Consider the following 26,147-nt stretch of genomic DNA (forward strand, 5'->3'; position numbering starts at 1 on the left):
GTTTTATAGTTCGAGTTCATTTTCCCCCCAATATTTTATTATGAAAACTTTCAAACATGCAGAAAAGGTGAAATAAGACAGTGAATACCTGTACATCTAGCACTAAAATTCTACCATTAACACCTTACTATACTTTACAGATGTTTTATTTTCTTTATTTATACTTGCTAAAGTTTATTAATTCTATTTTTTTTAATTATCATAAGATGTAGTAAGGGATATTTTTAAATGTATATTGCTTCCTACTATTTTCTGATTATGTGTATATCTAGGTTTGGTCAGGACCATGCCAGATCAAACCTAATTTGGAATTTCAAAACGCGAGAAGAACTGAGAGATAGTCTTGAATCTGAAATGAGAGCATTTAATATTGACAGAGAACTTGGTAGTGCTAATGTGATCTCCTGGAACCACCATGAATTTGAGGTAAAGTTTAATATTTGTAGTATATTAGTTTTTTTAAATAAGCATGTATTATTTTTGGAATGTTTTTTAATTTACAATTATATAACACATATCCTTACCTTTCCCTCTTACTTTTATGGAGGAAACTGGAAAACTTTGCATGAGACGAAAATTAAAGAAATAATTTTGTTAAGTAACTTGACTTTGTACCTGAGAATCACATAGAAGTTTTAATAAATTTGATTCTGTGCATTCCAGATCTGTTCTTTGCTTGTTTTTTTCCCTTTAGATCCTTTCTCCATGGAAACATTTCCTGTTCTTCTTAATAGCTTGTTTAATTAATTTTTTGTGGTAAATTGATTCTGAATGTGACCATATTTTGCTGTTCTATTAAAATGTTGATGTGAAGAATGACGAAACAAGAACAAGAAATATCTATCTATGGTGGTAGATAATTTTGTGTGCATGTGTATAATTTAAATGCTTATTACAGTTTGTAAATTTGAACATGCTCATGACCCTGTAGCCTTAGATTTTTAACTCAGCTGCATTTCCAAAACATGTAACAATTGGATTTTGTTCACTTATTCCTTCTTGAAAGAATTCCTTCATGTTAGTTTTGGGAGTCTATATTCTCCTGGGTTTTTTTCTTCCTTTACTGGCCATTCCTCCTTATTTGCTCATTTTTCCTCATTTCCCCAACTGCTAAATGTTGGTTGGCCCCAAAGGATTAGTTTGTGCACCTATTTTCATTCATAATCATTGCCTCGGTGATTTCATCCATTCTCATGACTTGGAATATTTTTTTATTTACTGGTGGCTTCCTCCTTTTTATCTCCTGTTTAGACTGACTTTCCTAGGCTTCCTACTTTTATCCTGTAATTGGGTATCTAATAAGCATTTAGAACTTAGCTCTTGTTCTTTCCCAAAACCTACTTCTTTTTCAGTCATTTTGATCTTGGGTAATGGCTTCTCTGGTCAAACCCTTTGAAATTTCTTTTATACTGCAAATCCAATTTATCAGAAAATCTTATTTAATGCACCTTCAAAATTTATCCAGAACCCAGTCCTCTTTTTTCTGTGGGATTGTAGCAATCTTAGTTTCCACCTTTACCTCCCTATAATTTATAATCAACATAGCAGCTGTGTGATCTCGTGGAAATATAAGTAAATTGTGTCACTTTTCTGCTCAGAGCCCTGCGATGCTCCTGTGGCCTCCCATTTCACTTAGTAAAAACCTGGGTCCTTAAAATGACTTATAAGACAGGACTTGTGTACCCCTAACCCCAAGCATTGTTTCTTTGATCTTACCTCCTCCTACTCACCCTCTCACTTTTCTCCCGCGACAGTGGCTCCCGTGAAAACACCAAATTCATGTTCTCAGTGCAGGATCTTTCTACTTGTTCTTCTCTCTGCCTAGAACATTTTTTTCCCTGGATAGTCTTATGATGACTTTTCTCTTCTCCTTTAGGTCTTTTCCTGAATGCCATTGTTTGAGCAGGTCTTCTCTGGCCACTCTGTTTAAAAACACGCATGCATGTGCACGCACATACATGCAGACACACATTCTCTCTCTCCCCTTGTCCTGCTTTATTTCACACCATAGCACTTACTGTCATCCAACTATAATCTATTTTACTTTTTTATCTGCTACTCATATAAGAACAGAAGCTCTTACGCTTTGTTGTTGTATCCCTGATGACTAGAACAGTGTGTGACACAAACAATATATGCTTAATAAATAGAAGTTGAATGACTTGAATGCTCAGAATGTGTAGAAAGTGAAACAAATCTACCTTAAATATTTGATTGAATATATATTTTTAGAAATCAGTTATTTTAGGCTTTTGAAAAAGAATTTTGATAATCTTGTCAAGAAATTTCTTTCTACAGTTGCTTGCAAGTCTTTATGTGTGATTAGCAGCCTGAGTACAATACAGTGGTCATGGTGCTACCTCCCCTCAGCTCCTGATCCTGGGCTCCATCTGTTTTTTGGTATCACCGTCTGTTTGTAGTGTAGCATTCATTCTCTGTATTCATTCTTACTACATTTACCCAGAGAATGAATACTGTCTAAAAATATATCATAAAATGTAGTGGATGTGTTGGGAGATGAGGGACAACCTGAAGTAGCTTGTGTAAGTGGGAGAAACTGTCTGTGGTGCAGGACCATTAACTCCTTGCTTGGTCATGGCAAGGTAAGAAGGGAATGAAGCAGATTATCCTTTAAAAGTGTTTTGATTCTTCCTCCTCTTAAGCCTTCATGGACACCATGTAATCCTGAGAATTTTTATCGAGTTTTACATTGATAACATTGGTGTGTGATTCTGTTAACATTTAATTGAAAAAGTCACATTAATTAGTAATGAATTATCAAGTATTTTAAGAAATGATAAACATTCTTTTCTGAATTTAAAGGCTGCCTTAGTAAGAAAAGGAAAAAGCTCTGACAATTTAAGAAGTGGTTATATGGAAATTATCAAAAATCTATTATAAACTAATGTAATTTGCTTTTATTAATAAAGGTTAAATATGAGTGCCTGGCAGAGGAAATCAAAATAGGAGACTATTACTTGAGGTTACTATTGGAGGAAGATGAGAATGAAGAAAGTGGATCAATTAAGAGATCGTAAGCTACTCTTCGTATCTTGTTATAGTAGTCCCCCCTTATCTGCAGTTTTGCTTTCTGTGGTTTTAGTTACCTGCAGTTAGCCACAGTCCGCAAATATTAAATGCAAAATGCCAGAAGTAAACAGTTCATAAGCTTTAAATTGTGCGGCATTTAAGCAGCATGAGGAAACCCTGTGCTGTCCTGTTCCATCCCGTGAATCATTCCTTTGTCCTTTATATCCGCATTGTATTTGCTATCTGCCCTTCAGTCACTTAGTGACCATCTCAGTTATCAGATATTTTGAAAAAGAGATCATATTCACATAATTTAACTCAAGTATATTGTTCTATTATGTTAGTAGTAATTGTTGTTAATCTCTAACTGTGCCTAATTTATGAATTAAACTTTATCATAGGTATGTATGTGTAGGGAAAAACAGTATATTTAGGGTTTGTTACTGTCCGTGGTTTCAGGCATCCACTGGTGACCTTGGAACATATCCCCCAAGGATAATGGAGGAATACTATGTATTTATTTTCACTGTTAGTTTCATGGGTAATTCTATTGTAAACTTTTCTTTTAAATCTAGGTATGAATTTTTCAATGAGCTCTATCATCGTTTCCTCCTCACCCCAAAAGTAAACATGAAGTGTTTATGTTTACAAGCCCTTGCTATTGTTTATGGCAGATGTCATGAAGAAATAGGACCTTTTACAGATACACGATATATCATTGGAATGTTAGAGAGGGTAAGGACATCATTTAAGAAAACTGCTATTTGGTAGTGTCATGGGGGTACATGTTAAATTTTCAAAACTACATTTAAATTCTATTACCATAACTTTCTGCATGAACTTTTCTGTAATTTACATTATACTTATTTACATATGTTAGATGAATAGGATAATGTCTAATAGGTTAGTATTTGTCCATGTCAGTGCATTTTTTTCAGTTGCTGCTTTTGAATGACTTTAGTGACCTATTTGTCAATCTTTAAGTATAGGTGACTGGACAAGTGTAAAAGAAATAGTGACTTTTAGAGTCACTGTTGTGTGACTTTATTATTGTTGTATGTTGTATGTACTGTTGGTTTTCCATTTTGGAAAAATCTTAAATGATACTAAATTTCAGAGGATGAAGATAGTAAAACTTTCCAGCACTACAACAATAACGAAGAAAATGGAAGCAAGTTAGCACCTTTTTTTCAGTTTTAGAAAGTTTGTCATTTAACACTGAGTATGGTAGGTGGAAAGAACAAATTGATCAATTTGTCCATCGTGCAGCTCCAATTAGAGTGTTAGCAGCTTGTTGCAGTGTATGCACGTCATTCTTTCATTTATGTTTACATTCTTCCTATACTTAACAATTTAAATTTTAGAAAACTATTTTAGAACCGTTTTACCAATTTTGCAAATGGCCGTCAATTGCTTATTATAATTGCCTCAGCTGTAGATTAGAAAACTGATTCTGAAGAAAATCACAAAACATGCCTAGAAAATAACATAACCAGGTGAAAAATCTTTTTGTTTGTTGTTACACCAAATTCTAATTCACTGTTACTCTAGTGAACCTGAGTGCTTGTTGCATAACATTTGTATTTTAGGCAGATATACTTTCCTTCTTGTTTGTGTTTATCCTGATGTTATTTATGTGAAATGTCATTAATCAATTATTCTGAATTTTTACTTAATTCAAGAGTATCATTTGAGCTAATTCATTCATTTTAAGTTTTACATATATTCTTAAAGCTATATATTAAATTGTTTATGACATTTAAACTATCAGCCTTTCTAGGGAGATTAGAGAAGTTATATATAAGTTGCAGAGAATGTAAAACATTGAGGAATTGTAATAATTGACCGTTTTCTCTGATTTTGTAAATGTTTAAAGGATGACATTTCTTACTGGCTGTTGGTTGATTTTGTCCAATAATATCTAACTTGTTTTTCTATTCATTTCTGACTAAATTTTCATTTATTTCAATAGTGCACAGATAAACTTGAACGAGATAGATTGATCCTCTTCCTTAATAAGCTGATCCTTAATAAGGTACAGTATTTTTGCATAAATGTTGTTTCCAAAGTCATGAGTGTGTTACAAAAAGATAAATCATTACAGTTCGGGCTAATTATCCAGACACGGTTCTTTTCTTAAATCTTTTTAGATCAGAAAGATTTGCATGCTTTCAGCCCCTACAGGGAGACCTTCTTGCCAGATATTCTCTGTACATTCTACCCTAGTAATACAGATACTGATTAAAGTAATGGTAATAAAATTCTTATTGAAGAATAATGAATACTGAAATCATTAGCTGATTTTTCTTTCGGGAGTCTTTAGGATTAGATTCTAAGTAAAGTAAGTGGTCTACATAAATAGAAAGCTTTTAATTTATCAATATACATTTTGATAATGAATATTTATGAGTATACATTTTCAGGGGTAATTTGAAGACATAAAACAAAGAGTTTACTTTAGCTCTTCACATTTAACATTAATTCACAATTGCATGATGTTGAAATGAAGTTTGAGCGGGTTTTTTAAATTAAATTTTTGATACTAATACTAATTTGCTTAATTTTATTCTTTATTTTTTATTGATTGTGTGTGTGAGAGAGAGAGAAACAGCAATTTGTTGTTCCACTTATTATATGCATTCATGGTTGTTTCTTGTATGTGCCCTGATCAATCCTGGCATATTGGAATGATACTTTAATCAGTGGAGCTACCTGGTTAGGGCTCAGTCTTACTTTTAGTAAATAATGCAAGTGTTTTAAAATGAAATATAACTAATAAGTCTAAAGAAAATTTAGTTTAAATTATAATCTCTTACTTTAAGAAATTATCAATCTTAAGTTTACGGAAATAACTGGAACATTAAAAGATTTTTTTAATATCCTAGATTTTACTTCTGATTATAGAAGAATTTTTTTATTAACAAAAAGGTCTGGGAAAATACAGGATAATTGTAGAGCCAGAGTGTTTGCATGGGTGTTATTCCTGCGAGACTGTAATTCATTTGTTATTTTTATTTTTATTTTGTTTTGCTCAGAATATATTTAAATAAAAAAATTTTTATGTGATCTATTTGTAACGTAGCTTTGGCCTTTTTGTCTGTATTCATGATCCTTGAACACAAAATCATGAAAACACCAAGTAATTCCCTTGTATGTTAAATTTTCCAAAGAGATTCCATATATTCTCTTCTTTGAGAACCTTTTAGATATTATTACATATTGGAGAGAAAGATTTTAAATGATGTAAAAATGTTTTTGTCTTCTAGAAAAACGTTAAGGATCTCATGGATTCAAATGGAATTAGAATCCTTGTGGACTTGCTTACCCTCGCACATCTCCATGTGAGCCGAGCTACAGTACCTCTGCAAGTATGTATGCTTATTTAGATTTTACAAGTTTTACATTCTTGGTGTATAATTTTAGGATCAAAAGAATCATAAAAATCTTAAAATATGTCAGTATATGTGGCCATAAATGTATTTCTCCAATAATTGTAGTATTAATTCCTGGGAGATTGAGTCACACAAAAAAGGTAAAATAGCTATTAAGAACAATCCAAAATGGACAGTGTTGTTTCACTTTTATTTTTCCAATGTCTGTTTTGTCTTTTAAAGTAAGTGCATCTCTAATGTGTTTTATTTTGAGGCAACACAACCTTTAGGATTTAAACTGTATTCATCATTTATGTAACTCGAACTTTTAGCATTGATAGCCACTGAGAATGTATGTTGAATCTGGGGACCTTCTTGAAACCATCCAGTAAGAGGACATAGCTACAGTCTGTACTGAAAAGCCTCTTTTGATACCTGACTTATAAAAGGGATCTATACTTAGGTCATTAGAGGGGGTTTTTTTGTTTTTGTTTTCGGGGGTTTTTTTTGCGTTATGCTTTGTTTTTGTTTAATCTCTTAGTGCGGGGAGATGTATCATTTTCGATTTTGTCTGAAGTGTAAAGAGAGGTGCTATTTGAATATTTAGAGTATGGCATTTTCCTCTATGAGGTATGAATAATAGTAATCGTAATGCTTGATTGGCATGACAGTGTACCAGGTACTGTTCTGGTACACATAATATTTTAACTTTTTAAATCCCAACAGCCCTTCCATTTTATAGATGAAGAAACTAAGAAACAGAGAAGCTAAATACTGTATATTGTCCAAGGTCAACAAATACAGGACAGAGCCTAAGTTAGACCTTTGAAGTCTATACTCTCAACCACTTTGTTAACCCTCTCTCTATGAGTAACTGAAAGCTGACACTTGTGAGAATATTTAAACACCGTGTTTTCATAAAATACACTAATTACATAAAAATTCTATTTTAGATTTTCATAAACATAGGTATATAAAATTATAAGAATTATCTGTAGAGAGAGTAGTTGATTGAAACTTAAGTGTTTAAAACCATTAAAACTTTCCTTTTAGCATTTTAACTCTGATCTCATATGCTTATTGAAACTTCATATGCTTATTGAAACTTTCAGTTAGAGTTTCTCCTTCGAACTTCAGTATTTTTAGCATTGTTGTTTAAAGTTAATGGTATATGTTTATTTTTATAGCTATTTCCAGTGTTTTTTGCTACTAACATTTTAGTGCCCTGAGAATTTATAAATGACCATCAGGAATACAGATGTCTTTGAATTTAGCTTAGATTGCCAAGGCAATGTAGGAACCAATTTATTTCAAATGCATCCTAATAAAGAAGTCACTCTTTTGTATTAACCCTTACCTCTTAAAATAAGGTCTCTTAAAATTTTGGGTGAATTTCTAAAGGAATAAAACCTAAGAAATTAGTACTGTGTAACTTGTTATGTCCTCTGTTCCCTTAACTTTCTGTCTTGAAAAATAACTAAATCTTTTAAAAACTTAGAGCAATGTAATTGAAGCTGCTCCAGATATGAAAAGAGAGAGTGAAAAGGAATGGTACTTCGGCAACGCAGACAAAGAAAGGAGTGGCCCATATGGATTTCATGAGGTATGATGAATTTTTCAGGAAAGTCTTAGCTTTTGTCATTCCCCCATGCCAGCACACACAGAGATGTTGGAATATTTTAAAACTACAATTTGAATTACTGTCATTAGCTCTAAAGGCTATTCCATTCCATTTCCACATGAAGGATTAGGTGGCTTGCATTTCTAGAAATCTCTCTCATTCTCTCTCTCTCTTTCTCTTTCTCTCTCTCTCTCATGCCATCAAACCTTAGTGTTTAAAAGCAGTTGTTACGGAGGCAGCACTCAGACTTTCAATGAATTTTGTATCACAATTGCTACCTTAATAATTATGTCAGACTATGATGCTTCTTTATGGTATGAACAGGAAATTTTAATATATGGTCTGAAATTTATTAAAAATTGCCTATACAGTCCAACAGCAATTTCTATCTTTTATATATAAATATACATATATACGTGTGTGTGTGTGTGTGTGTGTGTATTTATTCTCACCCGAGGACATGCTTGTTGATTTTAGAGAGAGTAGAAGGGAGCGGGAGAAAGAGGGAGAGAAACACTGATGTAAGAGAGAAACATTGATGGGTTGACTCTCGTAGGCACCTGTACCAGGGACCAAACTCAAAACCCAGGCATGTGCCCTGACCAGGAACCAAGCCTGTAACCTTTTGGTTTATGGGACCACCCTCCAACAACGGAGCCACACTGGCCAGGGCAGCAGTTTCTATCTTAACAGCTGCCGTTTGATACTGCCCTCCCAGTCTCAGTCGGAATTTTGCCAGATAGTTTTATAAAAGATCAAGCCTTCTGTTTGTATAATTTGGTTGTTTTACACTCTGCCTACTGTTTTTATTTCTTCCAGTGTTATACTCTGCAGGTTGATCAGCTAAATGGTCATTTTCTTATATTAGCAAATTTGGGTTCCTGAATGCTTGTCAACAAAAGTTTGTTATCTTTAGTAGTGAACTTGTATGTTTACTTCATAGTTTTAGTAGAAAATAGAAAACATTAGTAAACCCTTTTATTTTGCTTTACTTCTCTGTTTGTAATAATGATGCTTTGCTTTCATTTAGATGCAAGAATTGTGGACCAAAGGAACGTTAAATGCAAAGACCAGATGCTGGGCTCAAGGCATGGATGGATGGCGACCACTGCAGGCAATACCTCAGCTTAAGTGGTGTCTGTTAGCCAGTGGACAGGCTGTGCTAAATGAAACTGACCTTGCTACCCTTATATTGAACATGTTGATCACAATGTGTGGATATTTTCCAAGCAGGTAAAATGTAATGGAACATTTCCATGTTAACAGGGACTCTTAAACATCTTCTCCTCAATTGAAAGGATACTTCTTCCGTGATGGCATGGGATTGCTATGGCGATTTAGAGCTAAGGTGTTCCATGTGTGGCCTTGGGGGAATGCTGCTTTGAATTTTGGAGCTTTTTGAGAAAGATACCTAGAAATAATTTATAAATTATATTGATCAGTAGCTAAAAAGCGTCTTTCTCTGGGAGACTTCAAATAATGGTATTAAATGGAGGCTTACTAGCTGTATTCTGGCGACAGTAACAATTGCCATTCCCGTGAATTAGGTATAAACTTTTGAAGTAAGTGTACTGCACACTGTAGACAGTGGTGAGCTCCTGGTCCTGACCTGTCAGGTTAGCCACTCCTGGTATAAGAACGTGAATCTAGACTTATATCTTGCCTCATTTGACAAGTAAAGGTGAGAATTTGTTATCCATTGATAATCATAATTAAAACCCTTGAATGAAACTTTCCAATCGTTGTAAAATATTCATATATATATATAATTTTGTTTCATTACTAAAAATATACTAAAGATATTTTTGTGATGGAAATTACTGAGAAACTGTCAATTTTATAACACTTGAAGCTTTCATGGTTCCAGTTCTCTTTAAAATTCGAATCAGACTTAAAGCCACGTAAATAGTATTTAGAAGTAATGTGGCATTAAATTAAGGCTATACTTGGAAAATATTGAGAATAGGTAAATGAAGATTTAAATTTATGTGACAAAGTTTGATATGCCCTTTGGGGGGAAATACCCACTGACAAGTGTTGGACAACTCCAAGTTTAATCAATTAAATAATAAATAAGAGTCTCTGGCTCTTCTAGGGTACTGTTTATCAAGGAAATCTTATGGAAGGAAATGAAGTCATATTAAGCAGCCAAATAGATTTAAACCAAAATACCTAATCATGTTCCCAGCTGTATGAGAGCTTAGTCTTCATTAACAAAAAAGTAAGGTAACATGCTTCATGCTTAGTAGAATGTCGTATGCTCTGATCATACAAATTTAATAAATATATTAAAAGTTGACCTTAGAAAATATTTTCTAGGGATCAAGATAATGCCATCATTCGGCCTTTACCCAGAGTGAAAAGGCTGCTGTCAGACAATGCTTGCCTTCCCCATATTATTCAGGTGAGTTACGTTCCCAAATTAGGAATAATTTGAGGATCATTTTATTTATTTAATTTTACTATAAGCCCCAGTCATTGTTTCATTGTAGTCTGTTCCATTTTCAAAAAGCCTGAACCCTGAATTACATTTATTTCATTTACACCTGATTGAGTTGATCCTCTGAATAGACTGTGGAAGAATGTGTGTCCAAGAACCTAGTCATGGAAAGCCTCCAGACTCCAGAATTACTCTCAAAAGGTTTTACTTATTATCCTTCTTAAAATCACACCCTTGTAATAACTGAAAGGTGATGTACCCTGGTTTGCGGTGCAGATTAATGTTGTTAGGAATACCAGAAAGCACGCCAGCAGGCCACAGGCGTGGACGCAGTAGGTTATATGTTACAAAATACAGCTGCCTGGTCAGCTTGCCTCAGAGTTTGACTCTTCTCAGTTATGTTTTCATGGATAGCAACCGATCTAAAGCAGTGAGTTGGAATTATGTTGGATATATCCTAAAGTATCTTTTTTTCCCCCTCTTTGGGAGTTAAGCTACCCCAACTCCAAATGAACATTGAACTCAAATAAGTCAGGTCCCAGAGATATCAGGTCAGCATTTTCCTCCTGTCTGTTGACAATGACAATGCCCTACCAACTTTTTCTTTTTTGCCAGGTTTTGTTTTTTAAGCATGCCTGCATTTCAAAATATGTATGCTTTTCTGTTGTGGATATTTCTGTTCAGATTCCTAAATGAGAGTGCACTGCCGTTACTGTTTCTTAATATTCCACTACCCTTCCCCACGCCCCAGCCTAGACGACTGTGCTGTTGTATGTGTGAGGTGGTGCATTGAGAGACATTTGTTTTCTCTTCTGGACCCTCTGAGATGTAGATGAAGGGTCGTACCTGGAAAATCTAACTCACCAAAATGTTTTCCCAAGATTTATGAAACTGAAGGGAAAGAAGTAAACTCAAACGCTACTGAATTTCAAACCCTGAAAAGATGACTGAAAAACAAATTTTGAGAGATGTGGTCAGCCATAATATAAAGCTTGGGGGCAGGGGAGGAGGGGGGAAGTGATCTATTTTAATCAAAATTTTTTAGTAATATCTAAACAAGATGATTTAAAAGAAGAATTTTAATGATAAAAGTAGCTACTTTTAACAATACTGAGTTCAAAAAATATTTTTGAGAAGCTGTTTTGCCTTTTTTTTTTTTTTTTTTTTAATTTTCTATATTTTGGCAGCCCTTAATCTTGCTAAGCATGGTTAGGTAGTAGTTGTTTTCAGGGACATTATCTATATTGGTGGGTACAGATTTTTCTTTTTTATTTGGCTTTAAGAGCATTTGATAGAGCTTCAGAATTTTTAGAGTGGTCTGAGGTACCACTAAGGTACCAGTGAATGTCCTACATCTTGTGGTATAGGCACAATTTCAAATATTTTGGTTTTTTGCTTGCCAATTCCCATATTTTGTTAAAGTGATGTCATCCAGAATTATAACTGTTAACATTAGGGAAAATCATGTGTTACTGTATTTCAGTTTGTCCTTTGAAAACATGTTACAGTACTGAACACTTAAATACCTTGTTTAAATACCTTGTTCAGCAGTTTAAGACACCAAAACACAGAGAAATTTAAACTATTTACTACTATTTACTTAAAGGCATAGCTATTGCCCTGGCTGGGTAGCTCAGTTGGTTAGAGCATTGTTCTGATATACCAAAGTTGTGGGTTCAGTCCCTAGTCAGGACACATACAAGAGTCATCCAATGAGTGTGTAAGTAAGTGGAACAACAAATCAGTGTTTTTCTCTCTTTTATTCTCTCCCCGCTTCTCTCTAAAATCAACTTTAAAAAGACACATAGCTATTCAGTCTCATATCTGAATCTACAACTTGACCTAGTCTGATCTAGTACTCACTCCTGTAATATTTTTTTACTAGTTACATTTTACACCAAATTGGGGATTTTTTGGAAGTAATTGTTTATAGAAGATTGAAATGCCACTTAATTATTAAGATAAAACTTACTAAATTTTTTATCAAGTGTTTATTCTAGCAATGCTTTATGATTTTTATTAGCCCAGATTCATTAGTGCAGTCTCAGATATTCCTTTTAGTATTGCCAGCTGAGATTTCTAGATTTGGTTTGCCTTCTTCTCTGCCCTGCTCCTTGAGTTCTCAAGTGTTCTTTGGGGGTTGGTTGGTTCACTTCCACTTGGCTGAACTGAAATAACCCAAAGTATAGCCGCTTTTCTTTTCCTTTTTTTTTTCTTTTTCTTTTTTTTTTTTTGTCATAAGGGTCCAGCACAAGAAACAATTTTACCTATAATCATGACAAAACAGCTCCAGGCATGTTTGGAGTTTTTCTGAATAAGTTTTAATCAACTCTAATATTTTATATCCCTGTATTAAATGTAATAAAATGAATCACTTTTCAAATTTTTTTGGAGTCTGATAGACAAGCTTACTAAGTCCCATCGATTTTTATTTCATAATTACTACATACAAGAAAGTATGACCTCAGCACAAAAAATTCATAAATCTAAAATGAATAATGATATTGCAAGTTTTTACAACCCAATAACAAAACATTTTATTTCTTTTTTAGCTACTGCTGACTTTTGACCCTATCCTTGTTGAGAAGGTTGCTATTTTGTTGTACCACATCATGCAAGATAACCCACAGTTACCTCGCCTTTATCTTAGTGGAGTATTTTTCTTTATCATGATGTATACAGGTTCCAATGTGCTTCCTGTGGCTCGGTAAGAACTCTAATGATAATCTATTTAAAATTATTGTTTGAATTGTATGTGGAGAGAATAATTGATTTTGTGCGGTTATTAAATTTTTCATTATAAGAGTAGTTTGTATGTCTGAAAATCTAGAAACTAGGGAGAAATTAGTATTACACCATTTTATCAAATCTAACGTAAGAATTTTATTGTGTAGTGTTTTAATACACACATTTAATATAAACGTATTCATATTGTGCATGGAATTTTACATTTTCCTTTCTTCTTAAAATTGGATAACATGACCATAATTTAAAAACCCTTCTAAATCATTTAAGTTCTTAGCTTAATTATAAATTTAACATTTTGGCAATATAGGTTTATAAATTGCCTTTTATGGCTTTTATTTATATAGAAAGACCTCATCTTTAGAACACTAAGGTTATTAAATCTAAATTCATTCCTGTGTCTGATAAGTAATTTTTCCCCCCCTAGATTTTTGAAGTACACACATACCAAACAAGCTTTTAAGTCAGAGGAGGTAAGTCAGATGAATCCTTTGAATACTATCACACTGGGTGAGCTGTCTTGGCAACAGTTTTCTGAGCTGTGTATGTTTACTAGAATGTGATCTGGCGGGGATTGTTTTATTCATTTGTTATATTTCCTTGTAGTACCTTACATATGGAAAGTCTAATCAAATATTTTTTAAATGAAAATAAATGTTGCCCATTAGACTTAATATTGAAATTGAAGATGTCAGTTGTAACTTGACATCATTGTGAATATAACTTTGTGTACAATTTGGATTAATTTTCATAAATCCTTTTATACCTGAGTGTCATATAATCAGCTAATATTCATTGTGACTTCAACTTTCTTTCTGTTCAGATTCTAAGATGGCAAAAGTGCTAAGTTTCTTTTTTGAAGCTACTGACTTTTTTAGGTGCTTTCAAGTGTTCTTGCCATTTTACTGAGGAGGAAAAGTAGGAATTGAGAAAAAGATGAGACTTACTCAGGTAGCTTTGACAACCTGAAACTTTATATGTGATTTGAGAGATAGTTATTGTCAACACCTAACTGAACTATCAAATTTTGTTAGGCTTTTTTCATGGAGCACTGATTTTCTAATTTTATTGAGAGCAGAGTAATAAACCCAAACGAGACCATTGTTTAGAAGACTAACCAGGGAATGTTATATCACCTTGACACTAGATTAAACTACATGTTTTCTAGAGTAGCCAGTGAAGCACTAGGAAACAATCTGTCTAATAATACTAAAGTAATGTCCATGATAGTGTAATTTTCATAGCTTTATAGAAATAGAAAATGAGAATATAAAAGAGTTTTTGAAAATTGCCTCTAATGCTACCACTTTAACGTAGTAGTAATCATTTTGGGTATATTTTTTTTCCTCTTTTGTGTGCAGTTATGCATATGTAATCCTTTTTTCAAATTTTATATGAGAAACTAAAAGGCTGTTTAGTTTTTTAAAAATAAAAGACAGATTTTTCATTTTCACCAATAACGTTATTGATTTGGATATTTTGAGTATGTCAGTTATCTCCCATGTGGTATAACATTGATTATTTTCAGTGTTTGATCATTATCAATACTTCAGCTGGTCTACATGACCATGGAGCACCGCCCAGTAAGATATCTCTAGCACAAAACTTTACAAACCACTTTTGACACGTTCAGTTAGTCTCAGCACCTTCTCCATCCATTGCACAAATCTTTTTATGCATTTCAGTTGCATTTTTACCTTGAAATAATAAAGCATAATATGCTGAAAATGTTGTGTATTTTCTTCCGTCTTCAGTATTAAAATGGCTACACAAAAATTCACCAAGTTTGATAAGTTTTTTTTTTGTTTTTTTGTTTTTTTCTTTGGTTTTAACTTCTCTAGACTTGTCCTTTTATTCAGAAGTTTGTTTTGGTCGTAAGTTCATATATATCCATATTTCAAATCAGGTTGTCAGTTTTTTAAAAAAGAAACTATTTACATTTTAATAGACATATTGAATTTATAGATCATCCTTTTTTTAATTGTTCAATTATAGTTGTCCCCATTTCCCCCATCACTCTCCCCCGCCCCACCCACCCCCACCTCCCACACTCAGTCCTCCCCTGGCCCCTGTTGTCTTTGCCCACGGTTCCTTTATACATGTTCCTTGACGACCCTTCCCCTTCATTCCCCCAATAATTTTTTTTTAATGCCTGCTGATATGACAGCTGTCACAATACAAGCTAATAGAATTGTTTCAAATGAAGTTAAAGACAAACTAAGCACTAATACGGAAAAAACCAAACAAACTTTTTGGCCAACTCAATATGTCATTTCACCTAACAATAACTACAACAAGACAGTGCTTTTTTATAGCAGAACTCTGGATGCAGGAATTACTAAATAATAGTATAAAGAACACAACAAGCCATTCTTTACCCAAAAGTTTAACAGATAGTAAATTTATGGTTTTTATTAGCAAAAAGCCTAAAAAATATAATCTATTTTTTTTTTTTTTTTTTTTTTTTGCACTAAGTGGTAAAACCGTACTTGGGTCCCCTCTTCCCCTGCCCTGTCTCTTTGTCAGATCCTAGAGAAATTAAACACCTCCATTTGCCTAGGAGGAAATAAGAGAAGTACTTAGTGTCTTTAGGGTTATATTTCCAGCAGGTAAATAAATGCGTTTTAATATGTAATATGATTAAGTGTGATCATTACCCTGACTCCATTTGGCCAGCCAGAGAATATGGGGGTTTTAGTACAGTTAATTATACTTACTTTGAATAGAAATTCTCCATCTAAATCCTAACCACCCTTCATAAAGACAGACTCTTTAAGATCTTGATTTTTCTGGACTGATTTGATTTTGAAAACAGAAGCCAGGTACAGGGAGGAACTGCAGCCAACAATGTAACACAGACTAGCTGATGTGGATCTTTTCCTTGTGTTGTCTATTACTGTTATGCCTGGTCGAAGGCCAGCTGGCAGCGCCTGCCACCTGTGGCGGTTAGGGCTGTTGCCAGGGTGGATGCCCATGTTAGTTCCCTGTGGAGCTCTTGCCAAGCCAGTTTATACCAGAAACTTCCACTTCACATTTTGCCATGTTTTGATCTAAATTTCCACAGAAGCAATTTCTTTCAGCTCTCTTAAATGTTTGCTGGAAAATTGAAAGAGAGCTTTAGTGTTTCTGACTACATTTTGTTTTGTTTTAAAGTCAAAAGGGCAAGATATTTTTCAAAGAAGTATACTTGGGCACATCCTACCAGAAGCAATGGTTTGTTACTTAGAAAATTATGAATCTGAAAAGTTTTCTGAGATTTTTCTTGGAGAATTTGACACTCCAGAAGCAATCTGGAGCAGCGAAATGAGGTAAGCAGCCAGTTGATTGTATTTTATATTCAGAATCTCTGCCTCTTGCTATCTGCTTTGTTTCATTAAAAGAACTCTTTTTACTAGTTGACTAATCGAAAGCTACAGTAGTCATTGGTGCCAAATCAAGTGACAAGGCCATAAGCTTTTTTCAATTCTGACATGATTTGACAAAATTACTGTGACCTTAATAGAGCTTTATATAGAGGTAGACCCTATTATCACTGGCACCTCTTAAGTCAAGTTGTAGATCTGGTAAAATTTTAGGCAAAGAACTAATACATATTTATGGAATATATGGAGATAAAATCAAGACATACTTCTTGGGTATTTGGGAATAGAGCTGTACTCCACTAATTAAAAATTATGCCCACATGAAATGGACCAGACCAGAGATACCTGAAATCATTGTAGAATGAGAGCTCCATAGCCAGAACATTTTGACCTTAATCTGCAGGTTAGCATTCCTAATGAATGTCCTTATTAGGAGGAAGATACCATGTTTCCATGGAAACAAAAAGGAGAAGCCCAGAGCAGATGTCGGTGTTCAGATAGGCTCTGTGTGGGAAAGAGTTGGCGCTGATAGTTCCAGTGTCAAGGCCACCTCTGCGGAGGACCCCTCAGCCCCCTCAGCTGGGTGATGGCAGTTATCTCCTGAGTCATTCACTCCTTTGTCTGACTTCACTGCTGGTTGTCATTTGGATTCCCCGATAGGTTGACCTATAGGCTTGGCATGTGCTAGCCGCCAATTTGAATAGAGTCTGTACTGTAGTCATATTTTTCATTGGTAAAAAATGTATGGGTATATGAAAATATTTACAACACAGTTTTTCTATGTAATATTTTTCTCCAGAGAGTGATTAGAGTGATTAATATGCTCCCCCCCATCTAAAAGGTGGGGTTCTTTTGAGTACTGATCAAATCAAGTTTCTGCTTGAATGAGGGTTAGATCCCAGGTTGTATTAAATCACATAAAATGAATACCATGCAGTGAGCTTCCTTGGGGTGGTAGCCAGTGTGAGTCCCCTGGTTATGCCCATATGCTACGTGCTGGTTTCAAACCATTTCACTGTCTCATGACTGATTGTTTTCAATAGGAAGGACTGCTGATACCAGCCTTTTTCTCTGTGGTCTTTTTTGTAGTTAGGTATTACAAATAAGTTTATATCCATTTAGAGTTTTTACATAATAAGTTTAGAATACCCTGAGTAACATTCTCAGGGTATTCTAAATAATTGAGTTATCCTAAAGAAGATCCATGTAACTATCTTGCACGATTTCCCCTCTTAACCTTTTCTTTAAAATCAAATAATCCCTTCATAATGCTTGGAGATTTTTATAATTGTAGGCGCCTCATGATAGAGAAGATCGCTGCCCATCTTGCTGATTTCACACCTCGTCTTCAGAGTAACACGAGAGCACTTTATCAATATTGTCCCATCCCAGTTATCAACTATCCACAACTAGAAAATGAACTATTTTGTAATATTTATTACCTCAAACAACTTTGTGATACACTCCGATTTCCAGATTGGCCAATTAAAGACCCGGTAAGTTAGCAGATTAATTTGTGCCTACTTAAAATATAAAAATAGCTTCTAATCGTTTCTTGGTATTTTCTTCTTCTGTGATAAGAAGGATAATAGTTTCCTTAAGTATTCCCTCTTTTTTTAAGCACTGTACAGCTCCAACTATAGTATATTTGGGTGCATACTAAACTGAACGATAATTTTTGAGGGAGTGTGAGGAATTTTACAATCTTGATTTTCTTTGACAAAAATGAAACAAACTTAACTTCATGTATATAACACAATTATATACTATAACAGCTTGGTGGAAGCATGTCTTCATAGCAGATTAAGTTTATAGATGTTAGAGTTAGGCGGTGTGGGATTTGGTCTCATTTTAACTGTTATATAACATTCAGAACATTGCTTGACTTCTCTAAATCTCTGTTATGATAATAGTACTAGTACTACTTATAATATCAGCTCTCTCATGTGGTAGTTAGGGAGATTAAGTGAGAATTCACATAAAAGAACATAACACAGTTCCTGGCACATGTATGAGGCAGCAAGTGTGAGCTGCTTATTGGTGTACTAGTGTCTGCTGCCTGCCTGCCCACAGTGCCCTTGGGACCTTTCCAACTTGAGCCTTTGGATATCTGCTGGAAGCCTGGAATAAAGTAAACCTGGGCGCCCATTGTTGGACTGTTACTGTAGCGAGGGTGGACCATGATCCTTACCATCAAAAGGTTTCAGAACGTTTGTCATTTGTACCACCAATCACTGCCTCTTTACAGTGCTCTGACCAAATGGAGGCAGGTAGAGTCTGCTACTTCCTCTGGATTCAACATGAGACAGTTGAAAAAGTATGGGCTTTTTAGTCAGACCTAAGTTTGAATTCAGCTCCATCACTTATTAACTGGGAATCATGTAGCTGTCTCTCAAAATCCTGATGTTTTCATGTATTATTGAGATTCTATACACGAATTAAATCTGCGTCTGTAAAGCACCTAGTTCCTTGGCAGATAGGCATGCGGAAAATGTTAGCTCTCTTCTCACCTGCTACGCACGCTGCCTTATGTTCACTCTTCCCTCCATTTGTCTGATTGCCTGCGTACCAGTAACTGTGTTGGATCACTTTGAGAAGCGTGCCACCATACAGTGCTTGCTTTCTTACCACAGTACTACTTACCTACTAATTTCAAAATTTCCTGTACTTTCTGAATGTTTCTTTAACAAATATCACTTTGAAAATAGAAGAATATAGCCCTCTAGCAAATACCTTGCTACCTAACTCTCTGGCAATGCTAAGAAGGTCAGTTTTGGTTATTTGTATTTCAGAAGGCATAGACATGTCAGTTTAAATAAATATAGCATACAAATTCAATAGCTTATAAATTATATTCTGAAATAGTTTTATTTTAGTAGATATAAATTTTAATTCTTTGTCTTTAAGGTTAAGCTTCTAAAAGATACCCTTGAGGCCTGGAAGAAGGAAGTAGAAAAGAAGCCACCTACAATGTCAATAGATGATGCTTATGAAGTGCTTAATCTCCCTCAAGGACAGGGACCGTGAGTTATCTTCAGTATTGTCTTGCCCCTTCCTCTTGCAGTTTGTGTTGTGCATGAGAAGAGATTTTATAGAAATATGCCTGACACACTAAATGACAGATGCTTAGGAAAGAGTGCAGATTCACTTTATCTGTGAAGTTTTATGGTATAATAGGTATGTTAGAGAAAATATTATAATTTAAAATACATTAAAAAAAAGACATTCCTTAAGTATAGACTGAATTTCTATACTTAAAGTAACATAATTATAGAGTTCAAAATGATATTTTGGAAATTTACTTTTTAAATACTTTTTTAGTTCTTCAATCCCAAAATACTATTTTGCAATTGGAAGTGAATGATAACCTTGCATAGGAAAAATTTAGGTTTTATTTTTTAATATGTAAAGTTAACTAACAAAGGGTAAACTTAAATTTAACTGAGTTTAATTTGACACCTAATATATTATTATATACAGTAGCTTGAGGTTCTTACAATATCATTTTAGATGATTGTATAAATATTTTTTCTTGCACCTTATTGTATTCGTAAAATAATTTTCCTATTTGACAGGCATGATGAGAGCAAGATTAGAAAAGCTTACTTCAGACTTGCACAGAAGTACCATCCTGATAAGAATCCAGAAGGAAGGGTAGGTACTGCCTTTGGATTAGGGCTTTTGGGTTGGCATCATTTCACTCTTTTACAATTGCAGGCAGAGAACAGATATATTCACCCTCTCTGCCAACATCTGCCTCATAATACATCCTAGTGTGTTTACTTTCTAGCCCATGTTTCTTGCATGAATGGTCCTCCCTCAGTTTACCAAAAAGACTGCCCTTGAGACTAGTAACTTAGGGATTTTATTCTTTCTCCTTACCCATGTCTGCTTGAGAATGAACTCTAATTGCCAGTCACATAAATAATTAAAAGTTAGGTTTGTGGTTGAATTTAATTCATTTGTAGATGATGCCGTTGCCATCCAGATTGCTTTCTGTAGTTTTTTTCTAATGACATCCAATTTCATATCTAACTGAAAAAGTAGAAATTTTGGTTCAGACTTAGTCATCTGCTACTAGTACTCCCTAGTCTTGCTTCTTCCAGCTTTCTGTTAAAAATACCAAGTATTAAAAGGTGAAATCAGGTAAGAACCATTAAAATTAGAGTTGATAGCCTATTGTTAGTAACTTGTAGTATTTTCCACTGATTTCAAATTCAGTGTTGTTTTTAGAGACAGACAGTGTTCTGAATGGGAAGATGGCATTGAAAAGATGCCACTTTTATATACTTACAACATTTTAGATCAGAAGCCTGGGGCAGTTTTTAGAAAATTTTAGCAATTCAGATTCATCTGGGAGAGAGAACAATCAAAATAGGAAAAAATTTGGAAATCAGCATTAAGTTTCTAGGCTTAACGTACCAAATGTTATCATACTCTATAAAGCTGTAAGAACAAATGTGATACTGGCACAAGAATCAACATACAGATTAAGGAACATAATACAGTGTAGTAGTATATGAGCATGGATTAAAGAATTAGATCTGGGTGTCTTAGCTCTGTCACCATTTGACTATGACTTTAGGACAAGTAATTTAACATCTAAGAAATGAGGATAATAATACACACTTCACATGGCTGTTTGGAGGATTAAATGCTATAGTGTTTGTAAAGCACTTAGCACAGGGCCTGCCATGGTACTCGGTGAGACTCTTATCATAATTGTTTTAATAATAACTCAGAAATTATCTTTAGTGTGTAGCAGTTTAATATAATTAACTTACGGCATAAACCATTAAATGTGGAAGACATTTTCAGTAAATGGTATTGCATTGCATAGCTATTTGAGGGGGAAATGTTAAAAGTATAACATTTAACATTTAAAAGTATACCAGCTAGATTACAGTTGGAATGAATTTCTTTTTTTAAAAAATTTATTTTTGTCCATATCTGAGGATAATACTTATTGATTTTAGAGAGAGAGGAAGGGAGGGGGAGAGAGGAGAGAAACATCTATTGGTTGTCTCTCTCAAGCACCCAAACAGAGACTGAACTGGCAGCCTAGGCATGCACAACCTCAGTGTGTGCCCTGACCGGGAATGAGACCCGTGAACCCTTTTTTTATGGGACGATGCCTCAGCCAACCGAGCCACATCAGCCAGGGCTGGAATGAATTCCTTAATATAAAAAGGCCAAAACAAAATATAAAGAAGTTATTGGTAGAATACAAACCAGCTATGTTCTGTTTTAGTCGTGATTTGAGATGTTCCACATTAAAAGTAAATTATCTTTGGTTACATGCAGGATATGTTTGAAAAAGTAAATAAAGCATATGAATTTTTATGTACCAAATCAGTAAAAATAGTGGACGGACCAGATCCAGAGAATATCATTTTAATTCTGAAAACACAGAGCATTCTCTTCAACCGTCATAAAGAAGGTAAGACATGTGTTGTTTTAGAATTTTAATTTACCCTCCAGTGAATTATGTTACTTGTATCTATAGCTTATTTTAATAGATTTATAATTATTACTGCAAAAGGTTCTTGAAACTGTATTTTAGATACAGCAAAAGAGTAGTTTTTCATAGGAAGGTCCAAAATGTTGTTTCATTTATACCTTCCACTTCTTAGCTATGTTTTTCAATATTTTGCATTTCCAACAAGGTTTCATTATTTCTTACTGAAGGACATTTCCATTCTGTGGCGGTACTTGGTTATTTTTTATGTTTGGCCATTTAGCAGCAAACATTAAATGACGTCTAAAATGGATCTGGCAGAGTTTGATTCAAGGATCATTTAGTATTAAATCACATGTAAAATACCATGCCTGTCATGACTCCAAACACCTCTAAAGGTTGAAAATGCCAAGAATGTTTTGGTCTTTTAAAAGCAATAGAAACTTTTCAAATGATCATTCATGTATTTCTCATCACACCACTTATTTCCTTTGGTAACTGTCAAACCCCTTAGTTTGAAAAACACTGTTATCGATTAAATAGTTGTGATTGCAAGGCACAGGGTTATTGGGAATTTCCAGCATGTTGGCAGGGCAATTTGCAGTAACCCCAACAGTGGCAGCGAAAAAGCTGGGACTGTGTTGAAAATTTTAAGACTTTACATTGGGGAATTAGGTTCAGTATGATAGGTGTCCATTGGTTTGGGGACTGAACATAGCTTACAGCACCAAGTAGGCGATCCATTTGCTCTGCAGGGTGACGTTGGGAGACAAGACAGGATGGGGGCACCAGACACAAGCAGGTGGAGTGTTGGGTAACTGAAGGCAAGTGAAGTTGCAGTTTAAGTACGTATTGGAGGGGACAGCATGGGGGCCTAGCAATTGGGTCATTAGAGAATAGTGACTAATTCATTCACTTTTGTATATGAACTGAACAGAACATCTTTGTAAGCATTTAGTTATATGGCATTTATTACTAAACAGAATGAGTTTTAAAGGTGTCTTTTCAAACGATTGGTATTTTTTTAACGGCTAGTGAACCTACTGGCCACAGGGTGCATTTGTGGCTCATCACTGGTTTGTCATCAAGGTCAGAATGTTTTTTCAGGCTGTTTTCCACTTTTTCCAGGGGGGGTTATACACAGTAAGTTTTGGGTGGGAAACCTAATCTGATAGGCTTAACATTTACTCACTATTCTTTCTTACCACATATTGATATGTATGTGTTAGGATTACTAGGACCACTGGCAGTGGGCTTTTTAAAAAAATAATTTGAAAAATGAGATAATTTAAGGCAGATTATTGGTCAAAGGTAAAAGTTTTATGTTAATTTCAAGAGGGATTAAAGAGGCACTTATAAAAGTACAGCCAATTAATTTGCATATTTCTGCCTTATAGGTCAGTGGAAAGGACAGAGCAGTTGGGTACCTGTACATTTCAGCTTTCACTTTGAAATTTATCAAAACATGGAACCAGCCAAATACAGATAATAAATTATTTCTCTTGTATTTCTAGAACAAATTATATTCAGTATTTTTGAATGTTCATTTTACAATAACTGGAGAAAGAAAGAAAAGTACTCTTGTTATTCAGAAAGTAGAATATAAAATATTTACTCTCATTTAAGTCAGATCTCTCACAATCTCTTTTCTTTACAAAGTATGAATATCATGATTGTTAATACAATCTCTGTGTTGGCTGTCTTGCTGTCTATAATCAGGTGAAAAGTTACAAGGATCACAGGGACAATGTAGGAAGTAAATAATTCTGCAGAATATCAAAACCACTACACACTAAATTCAGTTAATATACCAGAAATGTTCTTTTATTAGCAGAAACATTTTAGAAAAGCAACCAAGCAAGTTCTCTAGAAAAGATCCAAGGGATCTATACTTGTTTTAATTTTTTTTTTACAAACTAGAATTAGGAGACATTTAAGATGTTGAATATTTTATCCTTTTTTTTAAGGCAACATAATTGAACAGTGTCAAAAATCAAAATTAACATAAAGTCATGGCATGATCAGTTTTTGTTTTGTTTGTTGTTTTCCCAACACTGACCTTCGGTTGTTTCAGATTTACAGCCTTACAAATATGCAGGATACCCCATGCTAATTAGAACTATAACAATGGAAACTTCAGATGACCTCCTTTTCTCAAAAGAATCACCGTTGTTGCCTGCTGCTGTCGAGCTAGCTTTCCATACTGTCAACTGCTCAGCCCTCAATGCTGAAGAGCTCAGAAGGGAAAATGGAATTGAGGTAACATGGAATGACCTTTGTGTTTACTTTCAAGCTAGTTTAGACACATACAAGAGTATGACTCTTGGCGATAGAGAATTCGCCAAGAACAAACAGAGTTGGTATCATTCGTTTAATTTATACCAACAGATAACAATGCTATATGCCCTCTCTTCTAGTAAAAATTAAAGGTAGAAATGGAGCTTTATTTCATAATATGAATTAGAGAGTATTGGATTCAAAATTGGTAAACTGAATATTGTTTATAAAGTATCTTATTGAGACCACTTAAAAAGAAACTTTTAGGAGTCATTTGTTTATTTATTTAACAAATGTTAATTGAGCAAGTATTCACTTACCAAGTATCTAATACTGAAAGGTTATTCGTATTTTACTTCCCCCAGAAAAGGCTTTTTAGTCTTCAAGTCAGAATGGGAACCTAATGGCTGGCGTCTCTCTCTGCAGGTATTACAAGAGGCATTTAGTCGCTGTGTGGCTGTCTTGAATCGTTCTAGTAAACCAAGTGACATGTCAGTACAGGTGAGGCTAAAACATAGGGTTCCAAGAAAACCACACTGTGTCTGTATTTAAGGCTTTAACATCTGTGAAAACCACTTGGAGGGCTCATTAAACCATAGGTTTCTGAGCATCACCTGCCCCTGCCCTGCCCAGAGTTTCTGATTCAGTGGGTCTCGGGTGGCAGCTTGAGAATATACTTTTTTATCAGATTCTCAGATAATAATGATGGTCTGTGTATCACACTTTAAGAACCACTGCATTAAATCACTTGTGATCTGTTGGCTTTTTTTTTCTTCAAGTACAGAACAGTGTAATGAACCCCTATGTCCCCATTACCTGATTTCAAATATTTGCCTCTTCGCCATTCTTATTTCCCTTATCTTCCATCTTCTTCTCTAATTGCCTTTTCTACCTTCCTCCCCCATCCCTAGTATTTTAATTGGCTTACTTTCTGTTATGGTTATAATATTTGAATTCTTTAATAGGAAATCCATCAAGAATTCATTAAGATCATTGTAGAATGCATCTTTTTTATGTGGCCCTTTGTTCATGCCAGCAAAATGTAGAATACGTATCTAAAAAAATTGAGTACAGGCTTTTTGAGTTTCATCCTCTACTTCAAAGTGTAGTACATAGATAGAATTATGATTCTACAATGTTAATAAACTGGACAAAAATATTTTAATCCAGAGGTCAGCAAATGTTTTAATAAAGGGTCAGAGAATAAACATTTGAAGCTTTTACGCTACATACAGTCTCTGTTGAATATTTTTGTATGTGTATTTTTTTAATAACTCTTTAAAAATGGAAAAACCATTCTTCGCTTCCTGGTCATATAATGATAGGCCGTGGTCCATTTGGCTCATGTTCTATAGTGGCCATGATGTGCCAACCTTAATCTGGTTAAGGGAATCTCAACCAGAAATACTAGTGATTTAATAGAAGTAATCTGTTTAATTTTGGAACATTATATATACTGTTAAGTATTATTCACAAATCTCTGCCGATTTGATTCCCATTGTCCTAAGGAATACACATGTGGCTTTTGCCCTCCCCATCCCCCACCCCTCGCCTATTGTTCCTGTCTGCAGGTGTGTGGGCACATAAGCAAATGCTACAGTGTGGCTGCTCAGTTTGAGGAATGCCGAGAGAAGATCACAGAAATGCCTGGCATCATCAAGGATCTCTGTCGGGTGCTGTATTTTGGCAAGGTAGAATTTGTTTTTCATGCTTTCTGGGTAGAGTCAGCAATGAGTTTTCTTTCGGAGTCACCAGTATCCAATTTGATAAACAAGTTTTTTTCCCCAAATTATTTTTAAGTTAATTATTTGGATATCTAATAGCATTTTTTTCACGGAATGCT

The 26,147-nt window shown here is 34.5% G+C and overlaps 1 protein-coding gene across 2 annotated transcripts in view; it reads left to right on the forward strand.

Moving 5' to 3' along the window:
• Positions 1 to 26,147, forward strand: part of DNAJC13 (DnaJ heat shock protein family (Hsp40) member C13) — a 109,501-nt gene that overhangs the window by 52,545 nt on the left and 30,809 nt on the right. For both annotated transcript variants that reach the window (XM_054595474.1, XM_054595475.1), the window contains 18 exons: positions 273 to 426; positions 2,931 to 3,034; positions 3,606 to 3,765; positions 5,003 to 5,065; positions 6,297 to 6,398; positions 7,900 to 8,004; positions 9,053 to 9,255; positions 10,342 to 10,426; positions 13,015 to 13,169; positions 13,635 to 13,680; positions 16,361 to 16,515; positions 17,864 to 18,065; positions 19,477 to 19,592; positions 20,145 to 20,223; positions 21,874 to 22,009; positions 24,102 to 24,286; positions 24,731 to 24,805; positions 25,876 to 25,995. In XM_054595474.1, the coding sequence (XP_054451449.1) occupies positions 273 to 426; positions 2,931 to 3,034; positions 3,606 to 3,765; positions 5,003 to 5,065; positions 6,297 to 6,398; positions 7,900 to 8,004; positions 9,053 to 9,255; positions 10,342 to 10,426; positions 13,015 to 13,169; positions 13,635 to 13,680; positions 16,361 to 16,515; positions 17,864 to 18,065; positions 19,477 to 19,592; positions 20,145 to 20,223; positions 21,874 to 22,009; positions 24,102 to 24,286; positions 24,731 to 24,805; positions 25,876 to 25,995 (2,245 nt within the window). The remainder of the gene's footprint in view (positions 1 to 272; positions 427 to 2,930; positions 3,035 to 3,605; positions 3,766 to 5,002; positions 5,066 to 6,296; positions 6,399 to 7,899; positions 8,005 to 9,052; positions 9,256 to 10,341; positions 10,427 to 13,014; positions 13,170 to 13,634; positions 13,681 to 16,360; positions 16,516 to 17,863; positions 18,066 to 19,476; positions 19,593 to 20,144; positions 20,224 to 21,873; positions 22,010 to 24,101; positions 24,287 to 24,730; positions 24,806 to 25,875; positions 25,996 to 26,147) is intronic.

Source organism: Pteronotus mesoamericanus, unplaced genomic scaffold, assembly GCF_021234165.1.
Source record: "Pteronotus mesoamericanus isolate MK-2021 breed Mesoamerican mustached bat unplaced genomic scaffold, CSHL_Meso_final scaffold_54, whole genome shotgun sequence".
In the NCBI taxonomy this organism is placed as follows: domain Eukaryota; kingdom Metazoa; phylum Chordata; class Mammalia; order Chiroptera; family Mormoopidae; genus Pteronotus; species Pteronotus mesoamericanus.